General features: G+C 41.5%; 1 protein-coding gene across 1 annotated transcript; it reads left to right on the plus strand.

Annotated features, from left to right (window-relative positions):
• Positions 1–1,155: 1,155 nt before the first annotated feature.
• On the plus strand, positions 1,156–26,544 carry HDAC3 (histone deacetylase 3). The gene is made up of 15 exons (XM_072145723.1): positions 1,156–1,324; positions 5,493–5,575; positions 7,894–8,036; positions 9,459–9,540; positions 10,628–10,684; positions 10,762–10,817; positions 15,731–15,864; positions 18,729–18,809; positions 18,931–19,004; positions 20,490–20,554; positions 21,829–21,918; positions 22,630–22,688; positions 22,903–22,982; positions 23,179–23,336; positions 25,936–26,544. Exons 1-15 carry the CDS (start codon positions 1,270–1,272, stop codon positions 26,003–26,005), a joined length of 1,287 nt encoding a protein of 428 aa, XP_072001824.1. The 5' UTR covers positions 1,156–1,269; the 3' UTR covers positions 26,006–26,544.

The following is a 26,544-nucleotide window of genomic DNA, read 5'->3' on the forward strand; positions in this document are numbered from 1 at the left end:
TGTGGTTTTCTGCGGTTTACTTTAATTATTTTTTAAAATAAAATCACGGCAAACGTCAAAATTGTAAAAATTGCTCTGGTCAATAATGCAACAAAATATCCAGAAATGCAGGGCGGTGAAAGGGTTAATACCCCTTGGTTGAATTCACGGGTGAAGATGCTTATCATCTATATCCTGTGTATATATCTATCCATCTAGTTATCTATCTCCTATGATCTGACCATTTATGTATCTCACTTTTTCTCTATTTTTCAATCTATTTCTCTTCTACTGTATTTATCTCTCATCCATCTCCTGTATATATCATTTACCTTATATTCTGCATCTAGAAATCACTATCCTCTTTCATATTTATCTTATATCATCATAACAATTATAATTAATAATTCCTTTATTTATATAGCGCACACAGATACCGCAGCGCTACAAAGAGCTAGTCTCTGTCCCCATGGAGCTCACAATCTATTCAACCTACCAGTAATTTTTTGGAGTGTTCGAAGAAACCGGAGGAAACCCACACAAACAGAGACAACATACAAACTCTTGATGTTGACTAGCGCTGCAAGGCTGTAGTGCTTACCACTGAGCCACCATGCTGCCCATCAATCTCCCTATCATCTATCTCCTATAAAATTCTCATATTACAGTTTGTTTTACCATACTAAAGAAGCCTCTAACTGACTGTGACTGGTCATAAAATAGTTTTATTTTGGGGCCCCCATTTTAAACGCTATTGTTTAGTGCAAGTCCAAGGTAACGACAGATCACATTGGAAATCACATGAGATATGGCTGGATTATCGAGTATAATATGGAAAGGCAAATATGGAAAATCCAGCAAACATGTGAACAACGCAGTCATTTAACTAGTCACTGGTAAACCCTATCTTGGTGCGGTTTCCAGTATTTACACCATTTAGAAAACTCATCCTGACTGTTATATTGTAGAAGCCTGTGTGTACAGAACATGTGCAGCATATGAGACTACGCCTCTTACACTCGGCCCCATCGCTGTGTGCGCGCATGCGCGTCATGACACATTCTGTGCGTTCTAGAACTTGCCGCCGTTTGGCTCTTCAGAGCGCGCGAACCCCAGAGCTCCACCAGGCGGCGCCAAAGAGAAGAGTGGCGTCCACCTAGTAACTAGTGACGCAGTGCGGTGGGCGGAGCCGCTGTGGGCGCTCCCTCCCCACGCACTTCCGGAGCGCAGGCGGAAGTGATTTTTTTTTCTTTTTCTGATTCCAGAACTTGTATTTTTTTATTCGTCAAAATGTCGAAAACGGTGGCGTATTTCTACGACCCGGACGTGGGGAACTTCCATTATGGTGAGGACATGATAGGGAGGAGAGCGGTTACCTTGCGCTGCAGTCTGTCACTGCATTAGCCGGCGCTGTGCCGTGTGTGCCCGGCTGCCCCTTGCTTACACTATGCGGTTTCTCTGCTTCTTGTCTGTGTTGCTTCTAATCACCTGCAATCTTCAGTCCGTAGACTGTAATTGGAGGCAGTCACCTGATCTTCTCTATAAGCACCAGCTCATGGGTCTCACTGATGCCTTGGGCTGCGTTCACACATTAATAATTATCTTCATGTAGCGCCATCACATTCTGCACTGCTTTACAAATCATAGGGGACATATACAAATAAAATACTACATTACAGAGGACAAACAGTCACAAGGAACAATTGGAGTGAGGGTCCTGCTCACAAGAGCTTACAGTCTATGAGGATGAGGGGGTGACACAAGAGCTTACAGTCTATGAGGATGAGGGGTACACAAGAGCTTACAGTCTATGAGGATGAGGGGTACACAAGAGCTTACAGTCTATGAGGATGAGGGGTACACAAGAGCTTACAGTCTATGAGGATGAGGGGTACACAAGAGCTTACAGTCTATGAGGATGAGGGGGTGACACAAGAGCTACAGTCTATGAGGTTGAGGGGTTGACACAAGAGCTACAGTCTATGAGGATGAGGGGTGACACAAGAGCTTACAGTCTATGAGGATGAGGGGGGGACACAAGAGCTTACAGCGTATGAGGATGAGGGGGTGACACAAGAGCTTACAGTCTATGAGGATGAGGGGTGACACGAGCTTACAGTCTACAAGAGCTTAGTCTATGAGGATGAGGGGTGACACAAGAGCTTAGTCTATGAGGATGAGGGGTGACACGAGCTTACAGTCTACAAGAGCTTAGTCTATGAGGATGAGGGGTGACACAAGAGCTTAGTCTATGAGGATGAGGGGTGACACAAGAGCTTAGTCTATGAGGATGAGGGGTGACACAAGAGCTTTCAGTCTATGAGGATGAGGGATGACACAAGAGCTTTCAGTCTATGAGGATGAGGGGGTGACACAAGAGCTTACAGTCTATGAGGATGAGGGGGTGACACAAGAGCTTACAGTCTATGAGGATGAGGGGTACACAAGAGCTTACAGTCTATGAGGAGTACACAAGAGCTTACAGTCTATGAGGATGAGGGGTGACACAAGAGCTTTCAGTCTATGAGGATGAGGGGTACACAAGAGCTTACAGTCTATGAGGATGAGGGGGTGACACAAGCTTACAGTCTATGAGGGGTACACAAGAGCTTATAGTCTATGAGGATGAGGGGGTGACACAAGAGCTTACAGTCTATGAGGATGAGGGGGTGACACAAGAGCTTACAGTCTATGAGGATGAGGGGGTGACACAAGAGCTTACAGTCTATGAGGATGAGGGGGTGACACAAGAGCTTACAGTCTATAAGGATGAGGGGGTGACACAAGAGCTTACAGTCGATGAGGGGGTGACACAAGAGCTTACAGTCTATGAGGATGAGGGGGTGACACAAGAGCTTACAGTCTATGAGGATGAGGGGGTGACACAAGAGCTTACAGTCTATGAGGATGAGGGGGTGACACAAGAGCTTACAGTCTATGAGGATGAGGGGGTGACACAAGAGCTTACAGTCTATGAGGATGAGGGGGTGACACAAGAGCTTACAGTCTATGAGGATGAGGGGGTGACACAAGAGCTTACAGTCTATGAGGATGAGGGGGTGACACAAGAGCTTACAGTCTATGAGGATGAGGGGGTGACACAAGAGCTTACAGTCGATGAGGATGAGGGGTACACAAGAGCTTACAGTCTATGAGGATGAGGGGGTGACACAAGCTTACAGTCTATGAGGGGTACACAAGAGCTTATAGTCTATGAGGATGAGGGGGTGACACAAGAGCTTACAGTCTATGAGGATGAGGGGGTGACACAAGAGCTTACAGTCTATGAGGATGAGGGGTACACAAGAGCTTACAATCTATGAGGATGAGGGGGTGACACAAGAGCTTACAGTCTATGAGGGGTACACAAGAGCTTATAGTCTATGAGGATGAGGGGTGACACAAGAGCTTACAGTCTATGAGGATGAGGGGGTGACACAAGAGCTTACAGTCTATGAGGATGAGTAGGTGACAAAAGAGCTTACAGTCTATGAGGATGAGGGGGTGACACAAGAGCTTACAGTCTATGAGGATGAGGGGTACACAAGAGCTTACAATCTATGAGGATGAGGGGGTGACACAAGAGCTTACAGTCTATGAGGGGTACACAAGAGCTTATAGTCTATGAGGATGAGGGGTGACACAAGAGCTTACAGTCTATGAGGATGAGGGGTACACAAGAGCTTACAATCTATGAGGATGAGGGGGTGACACAAGAGCTTACAGTCTATGAGGGGTGACACAAGAGCTTACAGTCTATGAGGATGAGGGGTGACACAAGAGCTTACAGTCTAGGAGTAACAACATTGTTAAAAGGCATAACATGTAATACAATGATCTGTTTTAATCTTGCTATAACCCCTACAAATTAATTCTTCTGTGTTAGGACACATGTTCTGTTTCTTTGATGCAGTTTTGAAGCCATTTAGTATAGTGGGAGAGGACATACAATGTGGAGGTGTTAATGCTCCCGTCTTTTAAATTTACACCTGCTTTTGCCTTTAAAGATTGCATAGGAAACCCTGATCATGTGTTTTTTATCCATATACATGTGGTTCCCTACTAAAAGAAACCCGACTTAGACAGACCCCTCTGTCCCGTGACCTCTGGTGTAGTCTCTGGATGCTTTACTTTAGTTCCAGGCTGCAATGATGAGCTGTAAAGTGTCTGTAATGAAGTTTTATTGATAAACCTTGGTCCCATTTAATTCAATTGTCACTGGGACAAATTTTTTTTTTTTTTTGGTTTGGAGCTAGAATTATAAAATATACAGTTCCGACTTGTATACAAACTCAACTTAAGTACAAACCCAAGGAACCTATCTTGTACATAACCCGGAGACTACCTATATCTATAGTAGATCCTGATGTTATAACTAAGGCTCCAGTCCTACAGCCATATGGGAGACCCGCATAGAAGTCTATTACACGTGGTCACGAACCTTCCTATAGAGAGGGGAGGGGGTGAAGTCTCGGGGGCTAGGATTCAAATTCAAAAAATGTCTGCTCCTGGATCACATCAACCCACACGCCACCCCCTTCATGATGACAACTCACCACGAACGGAGGGAATGGAATTTGGCGTGTGAGCTGATGTTACCAGGCTGATGTTGTCAGGGAGCCCGGGCACTTAAGTATAATGCTATATTATCTGATCTACACATCCCACCAACATGGCAAAAGCACATATGGTTTTATCATCTTATGGGCTTTTGGAACATGTGATAGCCATAACATAGGGAGTTTATGACCGGTTTCCTTTAATCCTAGTTCAGTGATTACACTCTTATGGATGTGTTTTATTATGCAGCCTTAAGGATTTTCCTGCTGTTAACACTAAAAGTAGAGCTCAAATATGATGTGATCAGAGGATTACAAGGATCATTTGCACTGGGATGTATAGCATAGCATAGCCTAGCCTAGACTGGATGTGTAAGAACGATTACCAATGATTTTATAGTGGTTGGCTGAGGATGCACAGTAATGTGTTTTTGGGTCATATAAAATTCACCCAAAAGGTAGAAGTGGTGGATGAAATACAGAAAGCTCCCCATCTAAAACATCTTCACCCTTGTGGTTTTTTGGCTGAAGCAGTTTTTTAAATGGGAATAAATGGGTACAGTATAAATGAAAGTAAATATAGGCAGGTAATTTTACATTGGTACAGCTCCCAGCTTTGGACACCCACCAGTTCAGTTATTTCTAGAAATAAACAACTATTTATTAGAATGCCCTAAAGGAGTTTTCAAGAATAATGATAATTATGACTTGTCTATGCAATAGGTCATCAATACCAGATGGAAATGCAAAGGGAACTTCCAGGATAAGAATGGAGCACACTGCTCCCCAAAGACGACAATGCCAGGGGTGTCTGGTGAAGACCTTGCTACCATGGGTCTCACCTGTATAAAATGAACCTTAAAAGGAGTGTATAGATCATTCTCATTTATTGCAACCTCTTACACTGCTCTGCAATGCTTGTGGAATAACCAGTAACCTTTGGATCATTTTTAGGCACAGGCCACCCGATGAAACCCCACCGATTGGCTCTCACTCACAGCCTGGTTCTTCACTATGGACTGTATAAAAAGATGATTGTAAGTACATGATGGCGCTGATGTTTTTTGTTCATTACAATGCATGTGTTTTTGTGCTGAGTGTGGTCACACCTACCGCTAGTGCTGTATTTACAAGCGCAGTGCTAGCAAACAGGGAAGGGCCTTGGCCCAATCTCATGTGTTTCCATGGAAACACAAGGGATGGGTAACCAAAACCCAATGTCTTGCATTGTTTTAGCAAGACACCAGGTTCTGGTTACTGATCTCATGCGTTTCTATAGAAATGCATATGCAATCCGGCCGAGGCCGAACCCCTACGGTGGCGGTACGTGTGGCTGAATAGTGGGGTTGAAAGCAGTTTAAGATTTGATGCAATGTCCCATGTGGACAAACACCATCTCTAATTTTATCTATAGCCTCAACTTTCCTGAGTAACAGATGCACTTCATGTCTTTACCTACTATGCTAATTAGACTCTGTGGTGTCAGGTCTGCATGGTCTATTTTTCATCTATCCATGGCCACAGTTTAGGGATACAACAATAGAGGGACAGAATCAGGGTTGATACCTGAAGTTATAGCAGAATTATAGACAGAATATCACAACTCTTTAATATAGTCGATAGTCCTAGTCGTGGCATGGCAGCTATTGGAGACACGGAGTACATTCTATCCATCCGCGATCCTCACACATAGTAACAGCCGACGGATGCACAGTGCCGCTCTGTGTTATATTGCAGCGACACTGATATGCTCTGCTATGTGTTAATCTGCAAACCACTATACTACACATTCTGTTCCCTCACTGACTCCCACAGTAAATTATTGGTGGGATTCAGTCAAATTACAGGAGGGACACATTAATTCATAAGGGGACCGCTACCTGCATGTGTATCCCTTGCCATGATTCTGTAACTTGTTTGCCTAGGATAAAGTGTGGCAATATCAATAATGTCATACTAGTCTTTTGTTCAACTATTAATGTGAAATCATATTTAGGATTTTAAAAAGGTTTAATAAAGGTTACATTTTATTGCACCCACAACTTTTCCTTCCCAATCTCCCCCCTTTCCTTTTTAGTTTTCTAAGGTGGTACACAACGTGGGTGTTCTGCAATCTTGAACACACAATGTTCTTTAATCCATGTGGACCATGGACATCCATAGAAGTCAGTAGATCCGCCAAAAAAGGGATGGCACCAGGATTACCGTATATACTCGAGTATAAGCCGACCCGAGTATAAGCCGAGACCCCTAATTTTACCACCAAAAACTGGGAAAACATATTGACTCGAGTATAAGCCGAGGGAGGGAAATGCATTGGTCACAGACACCCCCCAGTATATAGCCAACCAGCCCCCTGTAGTATACAGCCAGTCCAGCCTGCCCCCAGTAGTATACAGCCAGCCCAGCCTGCCCCCAGTAGTATACAGCACTGCCCCCAGTAGTATACAGCACCTTAGCCTGCCCCGTGTGGTATACAGCCTGCCCCCAGTAGTATACAGCCCAGCCCAGCCTTCCCCCGGTAGTATACGCCTGCCCCCAGTAGTATACAGCTTGCCCCAGCATTAAAAAAAATAATAAACGTATATACTCACCCTCCGGTGGCCCCGATGTGCAGCGCTGCTCCCCCGATGTCCGCGCGGCTCGTCTTCAGGCTTCCGCGCCCGTCTTCTTTCTTCTGCCGGGCGCCGCCATTGCTCTCTCTATCGGCCGGCGCCTAGTATGACGCGCCACTGATGACCTCATACTAGGCGCCGCCCGGGAGAAGAACAATGGCGGCGCCCTGCAGAAGAAAGAAGACGGGCGCGGAAGCCTGAAGACGAGCAGCGCTGCACATCGGGGCCACCGGAGGGTGAGTATATACGTTTATTATTTTTTTGAAGTATTTTTAACTTCCTATATGACTCGTGTATAAGCCGAGGGGACGTTTTTCAGCACATTTTTTGTGCTGAAAAACTCGGCTTATACACGAGTATATACGGTATATCCACATGCCGACCATTTTTTTTATCAAATGTTGCTAGGGAACATGCTTGGCAAAAAAAAGTTTTTTTTTGTTTTGCGGAAGCGATAAAAAACACACATTGAAACAATATGGACTGAATGGACACGCCCATCTAAATAAGCCCCATGTTGAACAAATCTTTCAGAAAGTCATAATTTTACCAGATAATGCTGTTAGCATCAGAGATACTAATGTACTATGGATCAAAATACTACTGGGCTGATAGTTTTTAAAAAAAATGTTGTTGCTTTACTGAGAATTTTGTAGAAGTCTATGTGGAAATTTATACTGTGGTGATGTAATAGAGCTGCTCGTCACCATAGACTTGACACCTCTTTTTCCTACCTGCAGATGTTTAAGCCTTACCAAGCTTCTCAGCATGATATGTGTCGCTTTCACTCAGAGGATTACATTGATTTCCTCCAGCGGGTGAGCCCCAACAACATGCAGGGCTTCACAAAAAGCTTAAATGCCTTCAATGTTGGAGATGATTGGTAAGTTCATTTTAGTTCCTCTAGTTGTATATATTGTTACTAAATGATTGAGATGTCCCATTAAGACCACTTAAGAAGCATCTGAAGGACATGGACTGCAGTGTATAAGTGGGTGCAGAGGGAGGAAGCTCCCTATGTCTCCATTGGCACACTGCAGAAGCAATGGTGGGGTGCCGATGGATCACACAGCAGCCGCAGGTCCTCTTAGGGAACCACAGAGCTGCTTGCACTATATTTCTAATAATTTCTGACAGTATAATAGACTGCACTAGTGCATTGTAGATATCATGTGAAGTCATTGTCCCCTCGTGGGACAAAATGATTACATAGTGGAGGATTTATCATCACTGGGTGATGAAAACTGGTGTACACGGATAAATTCTCCACAAATAAAGTTTTGTGTAAAAAAAAAACAAACAAACATAAGAATTTGTTTTGTAAAACAAGATAAAAGCACAAAAAAGCCTGCCCCTTTTAAAGAAAATTTTAAAGAAAAAAGCACACACCTGCACCAACCCAGGCTAGACAACTTCAATAGTGTTTTTCCTGTTCAACAAAAAAAGAATAAAAGTACAATGCTCATATTTACATTTTTAAATCCTCCATCACACAAAAAATATTAAATACGATCGGAAAGCATTAAAAAAAACACCACTATGGAGCTTTACGCAAAAACAAACTCTCCCAAATCTACACTTGCAAAAATGTGTGGCTTGTAGAAAGCAACAGTGTAAAAATTTTCCTCCAAAAATGTCATTATGCAAACAAAGGTCATTTAATAAAATTTTAAAAAATGCTATCGCTGTATTTGTATTGACCCAGAAAAAAAGGTTTTGTTACTCTAACTGCGCAACAAATGGAGCAAATGTGTATTAGAAAAAAAATCTCATTTACCGGTAATTTTTTTTGGTATGGTACAGAAAGGTCTAAGTCCATTAGTAGGGACCCAGATTTGTGCTTTTAAAAATTACACTTGTTCTGAAAGACCCCATAAAGCTGTAGTGACATTGTCATTTAAACTGCAAAATTGGTGGCATAGTAGGAGATAAAGCACTGCGTGTCTTGGTTCACCTGTTAGTAGTAGTTTATAGTTTATGAGGATTACTTGTTCTTTTTTATGCGGTGAATCACAAGCACTGAACCTATTTTACTTGTAAAATCCCCTTTTGATTTCTCTTGACTAAGTGCATAAGTTCTAGCGGCTCTGCCTGCATCTCACCACTTCATCAGCCCCACAGTTACTGAATAAAGTACAGCTTTTGGGTGAAGAGATTTGACCCCATCCAGTAACGTAATATTTCTTACCTATCTTGTGGATAACTAATAACGGTCTTTTTTTTCTGCGGCAGCATTTAGCACTCAAAAAATCAGTGACCAGTCCAGGTACATACTTCTTATCTCTACAAATTTTTTTCTCTACAGCCCTGTTTTTCCAGGCCTCTTTGAGTTTTGCTCTCGCTACACTGGAGCCTCTCTTCAAGGAGCCACACAACTAAACAATAAGGTATTCAGTAATATATTTCTTTATTGTACTTAATTTTCAACCAAATTTGGTTTACATTTCATTCATATTACCTTTTTTGATCTCAAGCCCCTTGCACACTGCCAGGTGGCAGATGCAGGAATGGTGAGCGCTCCTCACCACTCCCCTCTCTGAACTGCTGCCTCTCGGGCCAGGTGGTAGTGTGGTGAGACACGGTGTGCTCACCGCACCATGGTAGGGTACCGTAGACCTTTATGGGGCCCGTGATCAGTCCACTCATTTTGTAGTCTTATCACAGGCCCCCTTGATTGGCCAATTGCATGACGTCTAAGACTGGCTATGCTGTGGATGAGCCACATTGATTTACAGTATCAGCAAAGTTAATGGGATTTATACAAATCCCATCCACACTCTACGACTGGGTCCACTCTGAAATGTACAGCATCTAAATTATTGTTGCCAATTCTGGCTGCAGGATTTTAACTGTAGCAATACACACTTTTTTTTGTCTGGTTACATAACATTCAGCAGCAGTTGGGTGATGTGTTTTATGTTATGCAAAGCCACTATGATCACATCTCACTTATGTCTAATTATACTGAGGACAATGGAAGGAATGGCAAAAATGCATTTCTGAGGATAAATTCTGTCATACTATACATCCAGAGTAACACACAACATTGTATGATGTATTTTGTGTACACATCTCTTCATTGGTCATGAGGACGGATAACTTGTGCCGCTCTTCACATGACCATTTATGTTTAAGGCAACAACAAAAAAAAAGAGTTGGCAAGTTATCAGTAGGGGGTCTCAGGATACAGATGCTGATTTCTAAATTGGGTTAATCCCGGAAATTTATGAGATTCTCCTTTTTATATTGTTCTTGCATTGACCTTGTACTTTGTATTACACCTTGTCCCAGTTCACTACTATATTGTACAGGGCTGCAAAATGTATTGTATATAAAAGTATCCAAGAGTGTGGTAGACTGCTTGGTGGTTAATAAATTAGGATAGACCATCAATGTCAGGTTTGTGGGGGTTTTGGCAGTTCTAACCCTCCTAGTGTACCAAATATTTAGACCTGTTACATATTTATTTCACAGATTTGTGACATCGCTATTAACTGGGCCGGTGGACTGCACCATGCCAAGAAATTTGAGGTAACTTTAGAAAATGTAAGTTTTTTCTTTTGTGTTGATGATTGTTTATCCTTTACTTATATGAGATTTCCTTGCAGGCTTCTGGATTCTGTTATGTCAATGATATTGTGATTGGTATCCTGGAGCTGCTCAAGTAAGTCTTTTTACATGTATTTAATTATTTCTGTTCATGTTCTGTTCTGTGGCCATGTTTTACAGGGTTGTCTGGTAGGGAAGACATTTTTGATACAGGGCTTAAATTAAATGATCATTGGGTCAGTGACCTGCTGCAAAAGTAACCCACGTCAGTGATTTTTCTTTTTGATTTTTTTTTTTAGTAGATTTCCCAAGCTGAGTAGTTAATGAAGCAGTTAATAACTGAACAAATATTTCTAATTGGATCACATGCTCCAAAAAACCTGCCATATCAGCTATCCCCAACAAACCACAAATGGTATCTTGTTCTCTAGATTAAATTTATTGAGTTAGCATATATACTCAAGTATATGCAGAGTTTTTTTAGCATAGAAAATGTGCTGAAAAAAACACTCTCCTTATACCGGAGTCTATAAAAAAAAAATGAAACTCAGAACTCTCCTTTCTGACACCCCCCACAGATCCTCTTTTTGAATCTTGTAGGTGGGCAGTGATGGGTCTGTGCACCCTGTATGAGGGCAATAAGGGCTGATGGTTATATACTGGGGGGCACGGTGCTTGCTGGCTATACACTAGAGGGCTGGCTGTTTGTATACTGGGGGAAGGGCTCGCTGGTTGTAAACTGAGGTGGGGAAAGGGGCTCGCTGGTTGTGTACTGGGGGAGGGGAAAGGGGCTCGCTGGTTGAATACTGGGGGAGAGGAAAGGGGCTCGCTGGTTGAATACTGGGGGAGGGCAAAGGGGCTTGCTGGTTTTCTACTGGGGAGGGGAAAGGGGCTCGCTGGTTGTATACCGGGGGAGGGGAAAGGGGCTCGCTGGTTGTATACCGGGGGAGGGGAAAGGGGCTCGCTGGTTGTATACCGGGGGAGGGGAAAGGGGCTCGCTGGTTGTATACCGGGGGAGGGGAAAGGGGCTCGCTGGTTGTATACCGGGGGAGGGGAAAGGGGCTCGCTGGTTGTATACCGGGGGAGGGGAAAGGGGCTCGCTGGTTGTATACCGGGGGAGGGGAAAGGGGCTCGCTGGTTGTATACCGGGGGAGGGGAAAGGGGCTCGCTGGTTGTATACCGGGGGAGGGGAAAGGGCCTCGCTGGTTGTATACCGGGGGAGGGGAAAGGGCCTCGCTGGTTGTATACCGGGGGAGGGGAAAGGGCCTCGCTGGTTGTATACTGGGGGAGGGGAAAGGGGCTCGCTGGTTGTATACCGGGGCAGGGGAAAGGGGCTCGCTGGTTGTATACTGGGGTGGAGGGGAAGCATGAGGAAAAATGATTCTGCAGTTTGTGATAATCATCAGAACAAAGTAAGCGGGGGGGGGGGGTTTAAAAAAATGTAATATTTTAGGGCACATCCACAGTCCAATATTATATGATGCTATCAAATGCTGCAGGGAAGCTTTACTACAAATGGTAAGAGTGATTAACCGGCTGCAGGAAGTATCATCAGAAGCAGCATAATCTTAAATAGATTTTCCACAGCAAGAAGATCTGAGGAGTTACTTCGCTGCAAGGCTTTGATCTGTGTAATTACACAATCTGCATATATAATCTTCTAATTAGAGCATCCTTTATCTGTATGTACACGCAGGAAGAAGCCTTATCCGTGCATATGCTAACATTAAAATACTAGCCTTTTCCATATTTTTTAAGGATTTATTATTTTGGCAATCTTTTTTGACTTAGGTTCTGACTTTACACATATAACAGACGATAGGAAGAGAGAAATACTCCAAAAGACACAAAAAGAAAGGTTCATAAACTTGTACTATTCATTTGTGCTAATCCTCTGGTTCTAGGTATACAGTACTAGAGGCATATAACAGCTAGGTAAGAGGACCTGGAGAAAGATATGATGGTGTATGTTATAGTAGCAGTATCTAAGTTGATGCCACATCCTTTTTCCTTTGATGTGTCAATTCTTAGTGGTCTGCAATAGCTGAAACCATTCAGCTACCCTTATGTTCATGGTAACTGTCTTTTGTGATGTTAATGAGTAGTCTTGGGAATTAATAGTGGCAGCTTGTATTCTATGTGTTACAATATACTATACTATATTATATTATACTATTTAGTATAAAATTTTATATTAACATTACCAGGACAACCTTGACAATACATGTACTACACTGTCATGCGGTCACATGTTGCAGTTAAAACTGCATTGCAATTAGTTTTCAGGTGGTTTTAGGTGCAGTTTTGTCAATTTCACAGGTGAAAGACATGAACTGAACGGGTGAATTTGATTTTGAAGGAGAAAGCTGTTCCACAAATTTCATTCACCTGTTAATTTGATGTCTTTCACTTGTTAAAATAAGTAATTCCACCTAAAACCAACCCAAAACTAATTGTGATGCAGTTTTAACTGCAAGGTGCGTTCACACGTTGCAGTTAAAACTGCATCGCAATCAGCTTTGAGGTGGTTGTAGGTGCAGTTTTGTCATTTGGACAGGTGAAAGACTAGAACTGAACAAGTGAATTTGATTTTGAAGGGGAAACCTGCTCCACATATGTCATTCACTCGTTCAGTTCATGTCTTTCACCTGTTCAATTGACAAAACTGCACCTAAACGACCTCAAAGCTACAAAACGCATGTGTTAACCGCGATGTTTACGCATGCGTTATCAACGTGTTAACACTTGCTTTTTGTAAACGCAAGCGTTAACAGCTGTTTAATTGGGCAAATCTCCCTTCAGCTGTAGCAATGCGTTTTTAAACGCATGCGGTAAACGCAACGTGTGACCGCACCCTGAAGCCTCCTGGCAAATCACTGGTTGACCATTATTGATCACATGTGTTTCACAGGAAATGCGATCCGACTGAGCCCTGCCCCCAGACTTTTGCTAATCAGTCCTTTTGGGTCAGTATTGAGTACAAGAATCTTTTGTAACTTTGGCCAGATCTGAACCTTGCCACAAGTCTGTCTCTGAGCTCCTTGGGCAGACAGGTGTGTTTCCTAATCAAGTCCAATCAGTTTAATTAAACATAACTGGACTCCAATGAAGGAGTAGAACTATCTCAAGGAGGATGGACAGAAAGAAATGGACAACGTGAGTTGTGTCCCAGCAACTGTCCACTTATAACTGAACCTAGGGTAGGTCGTAGAAGTACCCCCCAAGGAGTGTAAAATGGACGTACAGGCGACCCCTAGTTAAAGATGGACTCCTCTGCAGACTGTGACCTCTGGCGAACTCTCTGGATGTTACTATAGTCCCAGATTGCAATGATCAGCTGTAAGGTTTCTGTAATGAAGCTTTATTGATAATTCTTGGTCCAATTACAGCCAAAAATTTTGAAACTCCAATTGTCACTGGGGCAAAAAATGTTTTTGTCTGGATCCACAATGATAAAAATATACAGTTTCGACTTGCATGCAGATTTGACTTGAGAACAAACCTATGGAACCTATCTTGTATGTAACCCGGGGACTGCCTGTATTAGAAATGGTGCTAATTCAAAATACTTCCAAAATGGTGTCTGTTTATTGGGAAGATAAAAATGGTGCACAATAAAGACTATGGGGCACATTTACTTATCCGGTCCTGTCACGATCCAGTGGCGCGTTCTCCGACGAGGATTCGGGTCTTCCGACGATTCACTAAGGTCGTGCGCCCGATGTCCACCAGGTGTCGCTGCTGCGCTGAAGTCCGCCGGAGTTCACTTTCCTATCCTGGGTGCAGGTAAGTGCGTGTCAAGCGACACATTTTTTAAAAAAAATCTGCAGTTTTTCTGAATCTGTTGGGTTTTCCGACGGCCACGCCCCCGATTTCCGTCGCATGCATGCCGGCGCCGATGCACCACAATCCGATCCTGTCCGCCAAAAACCCGGGGGAATTCAGGGGAAAACGGCGCAAATCGGTAATATTTGGGAATCCCGACGAAAAATAGTGATTCGGGCCCTTAGTAAATGACCCCCTATATGTTTCGCACTTCAAGTTGAGTGCTTCTTCAGGTCTGTGTATACTCTGGAGCTGAGATAAGATCAGGCTTATTTCAGTTTTGTGATATCTCAGTTTTCTTGTTTAATAAATTAGCAAAAATATCTACTTTTCTAAAAAAATATTTTTGGGAATTTTTTTTTATGTCTAGATGGGGTGCAAAATGTACATTAAAGGGAACCTGTCAGCAGAAATGAACTTGATAAACCACTACCAGTATGTTGTCAAGTAGGTGAACACCATCCAGATCATGTTTCTCTCATGGTGACATCATCCATAAAATCTACTTTGAAATGAGATGTAAACTGGATGTATAAAGTCAAGGAGGCGGAGATTTTAACAATGAAGTGAAGCTCTTTCTTCCTCAGAAAGTTCCTTTCACTGTAATTGATAGGCCTGCATTATGAGGCATCACTAACCAGATCTACTGAAGTCCAATGGACAATGTCAATCACAGAGGAGGCGGCGTTCAGGGCTTCCACCTTGACTTCAGTGTTGAACTCTCAACCTCCTTGACTTTACACAACCAATTTACATCTCTCTTTAAAGTTGATTTTCTGGATGATTCCACTATACTGGGTCATGAAAGAAACAAAAACTAGAAGGTGTAATGTTGCTTGATAACATTCGGGTAGTGGTTTATTAGAGCGATTTCTGATGACAGGTTCCCTTTAATGAGCAGATAAAATTAGTTTCTTGATCTCACCAATTGGCAGCAATGGAACAAAGAATGAAAAATTTGAAGGGAACTAAATACTTTTCAAACACTTTTTTAAGACACGTTATTGTAAAATCCTCATGAGACTTTGGGATTTAGCAAATATGAAACTTTTTTTTTTTTTTTTTTTTTTTTTTTTTTTTAAATTCCTCATTTTGTACCCATATTTTTTTCCCCCTGAAATCAGACAACACCTTTAAGGCTTTTTCAGTCCTGTTTATTCAAGGGTCCATCTTTGTAATTTTAAATATGAAACTATTTTTCAGATACCATCCGCGTGTTCTCTATATTGATATCGATATTCACCATGGAGATGGAGTGCAGGAAGCGTTTTACCTCACAGACAGGGTTATGACTGTCTCCTTTCACAAATATGGAAACTATTTTTTCCCTGGGACAGGTAAGGTTATGATGGGAGAGTATAAAGCTTGTATTAAAACTTATTTCTCATACATGACAAAGTGATGAGTAAGAGAAGCGAGAGCAGAGGAAGCACATATCGGGATTGGGAAATCATGAACATGTAGCAGCAAATTGGAAGAGATTTCACCAGATCTCATCTACAATCTGCACATTATGCGTCGTGAAAGTGGTCTGAGCTATAAATGTGCTGTATGTCAAATTACTGTGTAGATTTTGTGAATTCCACTTGTTTTGTAACTTCTGGCACATTTTATCATATGCATTCCACAAAATCTACATCAAAAAGTTTTCGAGGTTGGAGGGTCTACAGCATGTACTACTCATGTGGACATACCACGAACAGATTATTCCACGCATCCACTGTACACCCCTCACAGCTCCCTGCTTTAGTAAATATGTATGTATGTTCAGGGAATCCCTGTCTGTCTTCATAATCTCTGCAAATCCGCTTCCCATTTAGCTGATTTTACAGAGAGCTGTTACATAAGCAGGGATTCCATTACAAGGTAGGATTCACAGAGGGACCTGGTTATTCTGATTTTGTAGAAGTTTGTTCTTTATTTTCCAGCATATGATTTTTTTTTTTTTTATCATAAAATTATTTTGAGATTGCATTAGTTGGGTTCACTTGGGGTCAAATGTGTGAATCTGCCCCATCATAAATTATCGAAACAGAAAATTTAGGCCAGTTAGTTTTAATCTGCGCCAGATTTATGTCTATGACTGCTGGATGATAAATTCGGAGCCTGAGACTATGGAAGGCTCTGCTACAGGACGTTGTGATGGCCGATTCACTTGAAGGTTCTGGATGACTTTGGTTAAAGCAAAACTGTAGGATTATAGATTGGACTTTATGAATACGTGTCTTTATTTTAAATATTTATTTGTAGAACTCAATGAATGGTGCAATAAGTGCATAAAAACAAGCACAAATGACCACAAAAGACACTAAACAAGACTGACCTTTGAGCAGTGTGGGGAGGACCCTGTCGGTGAGGCCTCAGTCTGTAGGGTAGATGGAGCATAGATTTAGGATTATTGTGTGTTGTAGGCAATTTTAAATAGATGGGTTTAAGGTACATTTTGAAGGTTGTGAATGTGGGGCACAGTCCTATTTGTTTTGGTAAAGAGTTACATAGTATGTCGGACACAGGGGAGAAGTCCTGGAGACAGTTGTATAGACGATGGGTAATAGAACAAAATGGAAGGTCTTGTAAAGTTCAAAGATTTGTCTGACTTGGTCAGAGATACATGAAGGGAACAGATTGTGGTCAGCTTTCATAGAGGCTAATGAGGGCTTGTGGAAGCTGTAGAAAATATTCTCATTTCCTCACCATGTGCAGCTAGATTTAGGCTACATTTACATTACTATATGCTTGCAGCTCACCTCCTCCCTTCTACACAGGAAACAGTGCCGCATGGCTGTGCAAGTGGGGAAAGGTAGAGCATGTTCCATTTTTTTTCCTATGTACAATGCGGAAATGTGCCATAGCAGGGTCCTATAGCTGTCTATGGGGAAGTATACAAGGCCACACACTTAAGACTGTAAATGCGTCGGCTGTATGGGGCACTTAGTTGGTATTTGATGTAGAAGTCGATAAGAAACATGGATGGAGATGAAATGGGCAGCAGAGCTAAGGATTCGTGGAGAGATGGTAGAGAGTGAGCTGGGAGAACAGAGAGAAGAATATTAAAGTAGTCCAAGCGAGGGATGATGAGGGAACGGACTGGCAATTTTGTAGACTCTGGGTTAAGCAAGGATCGAATTGTAAGATGTTCTTGAGGTGGAGGCAGCAGGTTGGAGTCAGGGCCTGGATGTATTCTTCCTCCTCTACCATTGACATGTGCACTTGCCAAGTAATAAGCCACTGCCAAGTTTTTTTAATCTTTTATATGACAAGAATTTACCAAGACTATATAGACTTTGCTGCCGCCTTCTTAAACCTACAGAAAAATAAGCCAGACTTGCACCCACAGAACATTTCCTAGAAAATATAAAATGCATATTTTTGTAAATATCACAAATATGGAAACAAAGTCTACAGAAATGAGGTACACACACCATCAGAGGGACGCTAGTACAGCTCACATTGGAATACATAGCAAAACCATAAATGAGTTCTGAAGGAATATGCATGCGGTCCCCTACTTAAGAACACCCTACGTACAGAATACACCTAATTAAACGGACCTCTGGATGTTGGTAATTTACTTATACGCCTACAATCAACAGCTATAACAGTTATCAAAGATGTCAGCAATTAAGATTTATTATTGAACCTGGTTCTAATGAAAATCCAAAATTTTTTTTTTAAATCCAATAGTCACAGAGACCAAAAAAATTTATAAAGTATATAGTTCCGACTTAAATACAAATTCAAATTAAAGGGACGCTTGTCAATTTCCGTCAGCTCCGTAGAGATTATTGGAGCAGAACGGTCATGCGGTAGTTTACATGATCTGTAATATGTGGATAGGGCCTAACTTGTGTTCGTGGGAAAACGCCTTTAAGAACAAACCTACAGAACCTATCTTGCATGTAACCCGGGGACTACCTGTATGCACAGTAAACTATTTCAGTCAAGGTTGAATGAAAAATTGGACCCTCTATGGTGAGTACAATGAGGAGTTAGATAACCTATGTAGAGTGATGCAATTTAGTGCCTACACATGTCTTCCACTTAAACAACACAGTTGAATTGCAGTAGAACACACAACCTGTGAAAAAAGTGTGGCACTGTATAAGAAAGCAGTTATACTATTTTAGTCCTAGACAAAAGCCATGTGGTGTCCCTTCTGCAGAAATTAACCTTGTCTTATTTGACACTTATCTGCTTTCAGGTGACATGTATGAGGTCGGAGCTGAAAGCGGGAGGTATTACTGTCTGAATGTCCCATTAAGAGATGGCATCGATGATCAAAGTAAGCACTTGCTACAAAGCTTTATGTCTATTGTAGACGGCGGGAAAAGTGACCAAAAATGAAAAATGTTAAAATGTTAAATTTCATCTCATGTGTTGCTTCCTTTCTCTGTTATGTATAGGTTACAGACACCTCTTTCAGCCAGTCATCAAACAAGTGGTAGATTTCTATCAGCCTACTTGCATTGTACTACAGGTAAAGATAACATACGATCAGTCTAGATCAGTGATGGCGAACCTTTAAGAGACCGAGTGCCCAAACTATAACCAAAATCCACTTGATTACCGCAAAGTACCAACATTTAATTTTAAGCAGTAACTTATTGCTACCTGCTCTTCAACATCTATCAATCATATCGGCCCCTTAAGGCCACTAATACAGTTGAAAGAAGGAGGGCACATTCAGACTATCATTGTAGCTTCTCACCTGGGTCTCTCTGTACAGTAAGAATCTAGGGTCCAGTAGGATGACCTACAAAGATACTGCAGTTCTATAAATACTTTCTCACTTTTACAGTAGTTACCAACATCCAATGAAGTGTCGTTTTAAAATGGCGCTGATTGTAGCATCTCTTAAATTGCCTGGGTCTACAGGAAGATTTCGTGAATTTGGTACTGGTGGGATCAATGGCCTGAGTGCCCACAAAAGGGCTCTGAGTGCCACCTCTGGCACCCGTGCCATAGGTTCGCCACCAATGGTCTAGATTATGTCATGCTAATGTCAAGGCTTTATTCACACGGCCGTTGGGGGACGTATATACGGCTGACGTGTGCCATATATCGTGGTAGAGAGTGGCGGGGGAGATAAGCGCTCATCCCCTCCTCCTCTCCGGGGTGCTGATGCGTGCCCACTAGGCTACAGTACGGGCACACGTTCGTCTGAGTATAGCTTAAGTCAGGAGATTTATTTAACTGGTTTTGTGCACCTGAGGGGGTTCTTGGATAGCACATCCATCTAGTGAGCCCAGTATTGGTGGCCACACCTCCTCAGTCACTCTCCCCAAATCCAGGTGCCTCAATGGAGATCCACCATTCACTGCAGAGCAGCCAATAGAAAAAGCTATCTGCCCTACTTGTCAGGGAAGGAGCAGAACCTCTGTAGAAGAATATAGCAGAGAGGACGACTTCTGTAGGGGGAATTTAGATTATTCAGCTCACACCCCATGATCAGAGATTGAGGGATACTTTTGCCGTTATGTTCCAATTTTTTTTATATTTTTTGTTAAAGTTTGAAGCAATTCTAACACTGTAGAACAACAATCTCATCCTTATAACCTATTTTTTTTAAATCAATCATGTAATAATAACTTTGAGCTTCCCTCCTGTGATTCTCGGAGTCCCTTCCCTGACACAGTGCTCTGTCCATGAAATACGGTCACCGAGCACGGTCGTGTGTTTTAGCCCTAAAGGGACTGTTGTTTATGATGATATTTGCTTAGCACGTGTACTATTCACATGTGGATTGACTTTATTTGTTCTAAATGCCATATTTTTTGTTTCTTTATGTATTTACATGTTATGCAGACATTTGAGAAGTGTTTTCCTACTAAAAATTTTGTATTGGGCATATATTACATACAAATCTATTTTCAGTGTGATTGTTAGATTACAGCAATGAGCCCAGAGTAGAGAAGTTGTTTTTTATGTTTCTGAATATTGTTTTATTTTTTTTATATTCTAGTGTGGAGCCGACTCACTTGGCTGTGACAGACTGGGATGTTTCAACCTAAGTATAAGAGGACATGGGTAAGCTGGACCAAAAAGTTGTTATAGCTTTATGGTATATTTTTTCTTTGTGTATTATATGATGAGTTAATCCGTGGATACTCCCTGGGTGTTTTCACACGTGGCATTTGCATTCAGTTTACAAATGCAATGCAAATGCCCTAAGGTGGGTCTCTGCCCAATTACAACTTTGTTTCTAGTCAAGAGCGTGCGATCAGCAACAAGCAGCGGATGCTAGTTACCCATCACATGCATTTCACTGGAAATACAGATGCAATCTGTCCAAGGCCCCCACTGGGAGTTTGAATTTGTACATGCAATGCAAATGCCTTGTGTGAACACACCCTGATGTTTAAAATGGGTTATTGATGGGAAGAATAAGGCGTCCATCACTGTTCGCCCTGTAAGGTGTGTTGGAATTGTGCGAATATAACACGTTTAGTGTATTATCATCTGAGGTTCTACAAGGTGCAATATTTGTCATCAGATCTTTTGCAAAGAGAACCTTTAATAGGTAAGTGACCTAATAGACCAAAACCAGTATGTTGTCAACCAGATCAACACCTTTCAGATCACATTTGTCACATGGCCCAGTATGGTTGCAACATCCAGAAAATCTACTTTGAAGTGGTTAGAGGTCAGCTCCAGCCTGCTCTGGGGGTGGGGGGCATTTACTGGGGCCGCCGTCAGCCCCGGCCTGCTCTGGGATCTGTCATCAATTGGAGAAGAGCATTACCCTTCTGGAAAAATGTTAGTGCGCCCTCTGGTAGTGGTATATATAAATTGGTTGCATACAGTCAAGGAGGTGGAGACTTTGGCAATGAAGTCAAGCTCCCCATGCCTCAGAACATCTCCTCTGTTGTGATTTACTGTCGAGGTGGGAAGAGCTTGAGCTCAGTGCTAAACACTTTATTTCACTGATGTTATACAATTTATTTACAACTCACTACAAAGTTGGTTTTCTGGGTGATTGCTCCATTCTGGGCCATGAAAAAACATGAACTTGAAGATGTTAGTCTGCTGCACAACATACGAGTAGTTGTTGTTGGGTCGATATCCAATGGCAGGTTCTCTATAAATGACTAAATTCATCTTTAAAACAATGTCTTTTATGACATTGGTTGGAGATGTGATTGTGTAGATTTCATCATGAGTAAAGGGAGGTCTAGTAATCCCAGATAAAATATTTTAATTTTTTATTTATTTTTTTTTTTGTTATAACATTCTCTTATACAATATATGTGTGTGTATAAATCCAACTGTTCTTTGACTAAAATATTTTTCTTTATCCATAGTGACTGTGTACAGTATGTGAAAAGCTTTAATATCCCCCTGCTGGTACTTGGAGGAGGTGGCTACACCGTCCGTAATGTCGCCAGATGCTGGTAAGTTTTAGTTTTTAAAGAAAATCTATCATTTTATTTCCTGCATTATGAACCAAATATACTTTGAGAATACAGTAGCTACACTGATGCAGAATCATATCATGTTCAATCCCTGTGCTGAGTGGCTTTGCTGAAAAAAACAATTATAAAATTCGGGAACTTGAGAAAGCTGCATCCACATTACACACAGAGCTTTCTGAACAGCCAAGACAGGACTAATCAACCTAAGCTGGATCACTCATACACAGCAGCTTGGGGGACGGTGCAGCAATTGATTATTCTGCCTGGCAGGGGGAACAGTGAACAAAGCCTCATTAGCATAATTTTATAATTGTTTTTTTCAGAAAAACACACTTGGCACAGGGATTAAACAAGATATGTTTCTGCATCAGTGTAGCTACATCATTCTCAAGGTATGTTTGGTTCATAATGCATGAAATGAAATTAGGCCTTTAAACAATGTATCTATCTATCTGGACAGTCTTAACCTACATTAATTTGTGTCACACTGATAAATCTCTCCCAATGTCTAAGCTAAGCTGCGGCACAAGGCATGTGCTCTTGTTTTATGTGGCACATTCTACCAGAATTGTACTGCATCTGACAAAACTGCTCCTTTATTTATTGTTGAAAGTTTTGTTGTTATTCACTCTACACTATACACTATAATTTGCAGATATTACTTCATTTAGTGTATTCTTTGTTTCTCAGGACTTATGAGACTTCATTGTTAGTGGATGAAACGATTAGCGAGGAGTTACCTTATAGTGGTAAGTGCTTCACCTATGGAATTATTTTTATCTTTCAACTTTTAAAATAAAAGAAATGTAGTAACTTTACCTCTACATCAGCTTTATATGCACCTGGCAGACCTGGATTCATAAGAAGTGACTCGGCCATAACAGATTCCATGTAGGATGTTTATATTATTATTCCAATATAGAAATTCTGTATCTTACTTTGATCATTTCTTTTATTCTTCAGAATACTTTGAATATTTTGCACCGGATTTTACCCTTCACCCTGATGTCAGCACTAGGATTGAGAATCAGAACACACGACAGGTAATTTGAGGTGGAAAATGTATTATCTTGGACAAGTTCTCTGCCTATAGCTACATGAGAATGCCTAAAGCTTCAATGAGAATAACCTCATGTGTCACTTTGGCTATAGTTTATCAATAGAACCTATTTGTTTATAACCAGATCAGCCTTTATGAACGTTACAAAACCTTAAAAAATTTTTTTTGTTTCTACATAGTATTTGGATCAAATTAGACAGACGATATTTGAAAACTTGAAGATGCTGAACCACGCGCCCAGCGTCCAGATTCATGATGTCCCATCTGATCTTCTGAGCTACGACCGCACAGATGAGCCAGATCCTGAGGAGAGAGGCGCAGAAGACAATTACACTAGGTAATCCTTTGTGTAGTACTTGGAGCCCCATTTTGGATGCCTATTCATGGCATAGGGACTCTCTATATGACTGGTAGGGACACAAAACCTGCCACCTCCGTTGTTATGTTGTTGTTAGCAGTTGATTGTTATGGCTCACACAAACATGCATGGTCTGTTTCATGGTTGGCCCATTTCCATATTTGTTTACCCTTACTTACTTGTAATATTATTCCATATCATTGATCTGCCTATGTAACACAACTCTTAAAGGGGTTGTCCAGGAATAAAAAAAGCTGTGCTTCCATTCACATATGGTGCCTCCCGTCCCTGCTCACATAGGCCGGCAGTGATGTGAGACCACAGTCGTGTACCTGCTACAGGTTTAGTTTTAGGCTGTGATTCCACCTCTGGCCTCTGTATAGAACCTGAGACATATATAATTTGATTTTATATTGGGACAACCCTTTTAAAGATTTTTACTTAGGCAGATCAATGATTGAATATTGAGTAAAATGAACTTGCAATTGTTTCCATTATTGTCAAGAGCACTTCCATCTTAGGCAACACACAAGGGGACGTGCTGCCTACAAACTGTGATTTTGGTGATAACCTAAAATTTTCAATCATTACATTGCTGGACAGTGTTTACTGCCTATTTGGTAAAAAAAAACCTCTTGGACAACCCCTTTTCAAATAGGCAGTAGTGTGTTAGAAAATGGGAAATAAAAGGTGAGTAACATGCGGCTCACAGATCCCTTGCCGGTTTATCATTTCTGCTGTGGTGGTGGTCTCTCTTTGTTTATGTATCTCTGGTACCTATGAATAATATGCAACACCCAGATAGGTTAAAGGAAACCTACCATTTCAGATCGTCGGTGTAAGCTGTAAACACCGAGCACCAGCTCAGGGTGAGCTGGTGCCGGTGCTTAGTTTCGTTAGTGTTATAAACCGCGGTATCGCGGTTTTAACACTTTTTAAACTTTATAGCAGAAACTGCTTCGGCGCTGCGTGCGCACGATCGCGATACCGCGGTTTATAACACTAACGAAACTAAGCACCGGCACCAGCTCACCCTGAGCTGGTGCTCGGTGTTTACAGCTTACACCGACGATCTGAAATGGTAGGTTTCCTTTAAACTATTTGTATCCTAATATGTGCCTTTGGATTTTTGTACTTGCATTATGACTGTGCATACTTATGACTGACCACCACCACATGTTTTGTTCTTGTGGTTTTTAGATGTGTATAATTGTTTATTGATTTCCTTTGGTATTTATAAATAAAGACTTGTATTTTTTATGGATTTGATACTTTGATTTAATTCATTTGTGATCCTATATACCAAATTTTTCGAACTACAGGGCGCACAAAAAATCCTTTGATTTTCTCAGAAATCACAGGTGCGCCTTATAGACCAGTGCGCCTTATATATGAATATTACTTAAAGACAACAGCTGCCTTGAACTGTGGACAGGTCTGCCACCTGCTGGTCATTCATCCTTATAATCAGGTGCGCCTTAAATATGAACCTAGACATTATAGCAGGCATTTATTGATGGTGCGCCTTATAGTCCGGAAAATACTGTACTGAGATTAGTATCCAAATGCAGGATTTCTATTTAGCCATATTACAGGCTGATGCGGGCTGTTGCTGCAGCCAGTTATTTGCTGAGTGTGCTGTTAGGATCCTATTATGCATCAGAAGAAGAGCATCAAAAAATCTGTGAGATCAGTGTCATGTATATATTGATTTATTTATTTAACCCTCCATTTGCCTTTTAGCAAAAGTCTTCCCTGCTTCATCTACCATCAACATCAACCATAGATAAAACAGGGACACTTACTCGTAGATCCAGGCACTGTGACTGTGGTAATCTTCTTATATTTGTTATCCATGGCCTCCTTTCTTCTACAATCAACTTTTAAGTATGCTAATGAGCCTGGGGATGTTACCCGAGCACCGCCATGCTGCAGCTTCACGGGCTATTGTGTCTCCCCCACCCTCTGCTGCAGTGAGATTACAGCAGGCAGGCAGTTTTCAGCACACACACAGAGGGGGAAGTGGTCCTGTACAAATAAATCTGTGAAGTTGCAGCACTGAGAGGCTCTATTAAATCCCTCCCCCTTTCTTTAGTATAATTTAATAAGTTGAAAAGGCAGTTTTAGAAGTAAGGAGGCCATAGGTCACAAATATAAGATGATTACCACAGTCATGGTGCTTGGATCTATGAGTAAGTATCAGCCTGTGCCGCTGAATACATGAAGAGGTTTTGGCCTCTTGGTGCATCTGTCAGGCAGCCATCGTTTTATGTTGGGTGAGCGTGGTTCTTTTTGAAAACCTGCAAGCTCTCATTCACAGGTTTTTCTAAAGTACGCAGGCACAGGGCAGGAACCATTCATGCCCAGCCACTCCCCTCCACACCCACAATACATGGAGGTGGCTTATCCGCAAATATAATCAGTTTCTTGCAGTGAGCAAAAAAAATTGCAATTATTTCAGCGCAGAAACTGGTTTAGAAGCACTGATCAATCTTCCTGCATCTATCATTCTCTCAAATTCCATATATATAATAAATTGAATGACCCGCATTGATGATTTTCTCTTAATTGTTTCTAGGCCTGAAGCCTCCAATGAATTTTATGACGGGGATCATGACAATGACAAGGAAAGCGATGTTGAGATTTGAGCCGGACCGTTGTCTCTGTATCAGACACTTGAGCCTTTGTGTTGTCAGTTTTATGACCAATATTCAGTGTTTTTTGTTTTTACGGAACATTTTTGGACCAGACTCATTTTTGCTGTCGAGCAAAGATGCATTTTTTTATTTGTTTTTGATATTCGGATTTTAAAGGTAAACGTCCTGGACAGAGATTACGGTGAAGCCTTTTCTTACCAGCGGTTACTTATAAAAGTCAAGGCTATTTGTGGATATTGGATTACCGTGACAGATGGAATAAGTTTAAATACTTCTCCTTTACTGGTGTGAAGAAATATTTTTCCTCTAATTCACAAAACAAGTTATATTGTTTTGATAAACCTGCTACCATTGCTCAGATCAGAGTGGAAGGACTATTGTGGAGCACTTGGATGTTTTTCTTTGTAGTCTGCAGTTCTTCCTGTGGAGACTGTTCCCTTTGCTGAACTAAAGTGATCTGATTGAAAGAAGGCTGCTAAAAATTTTTACCAATGTAAATATGTAGGGAACAACTTAAAGATTTTAATACC

Source organism: Engystomops pustulosus, chromosome 4, assembly GCF_040894005.1.
Source record: "Engystomops pustulosus chromosome 4, aEngPut4.maternal, whole genome shotgun sequence".
NCBI classification, from domain to species: domain Eukaryota; kingdom Metazoa; phylum Chordata; class Amphibia; order Anura; family Leptodactylidae; genus Engystomops; species Engystomops pustulosus.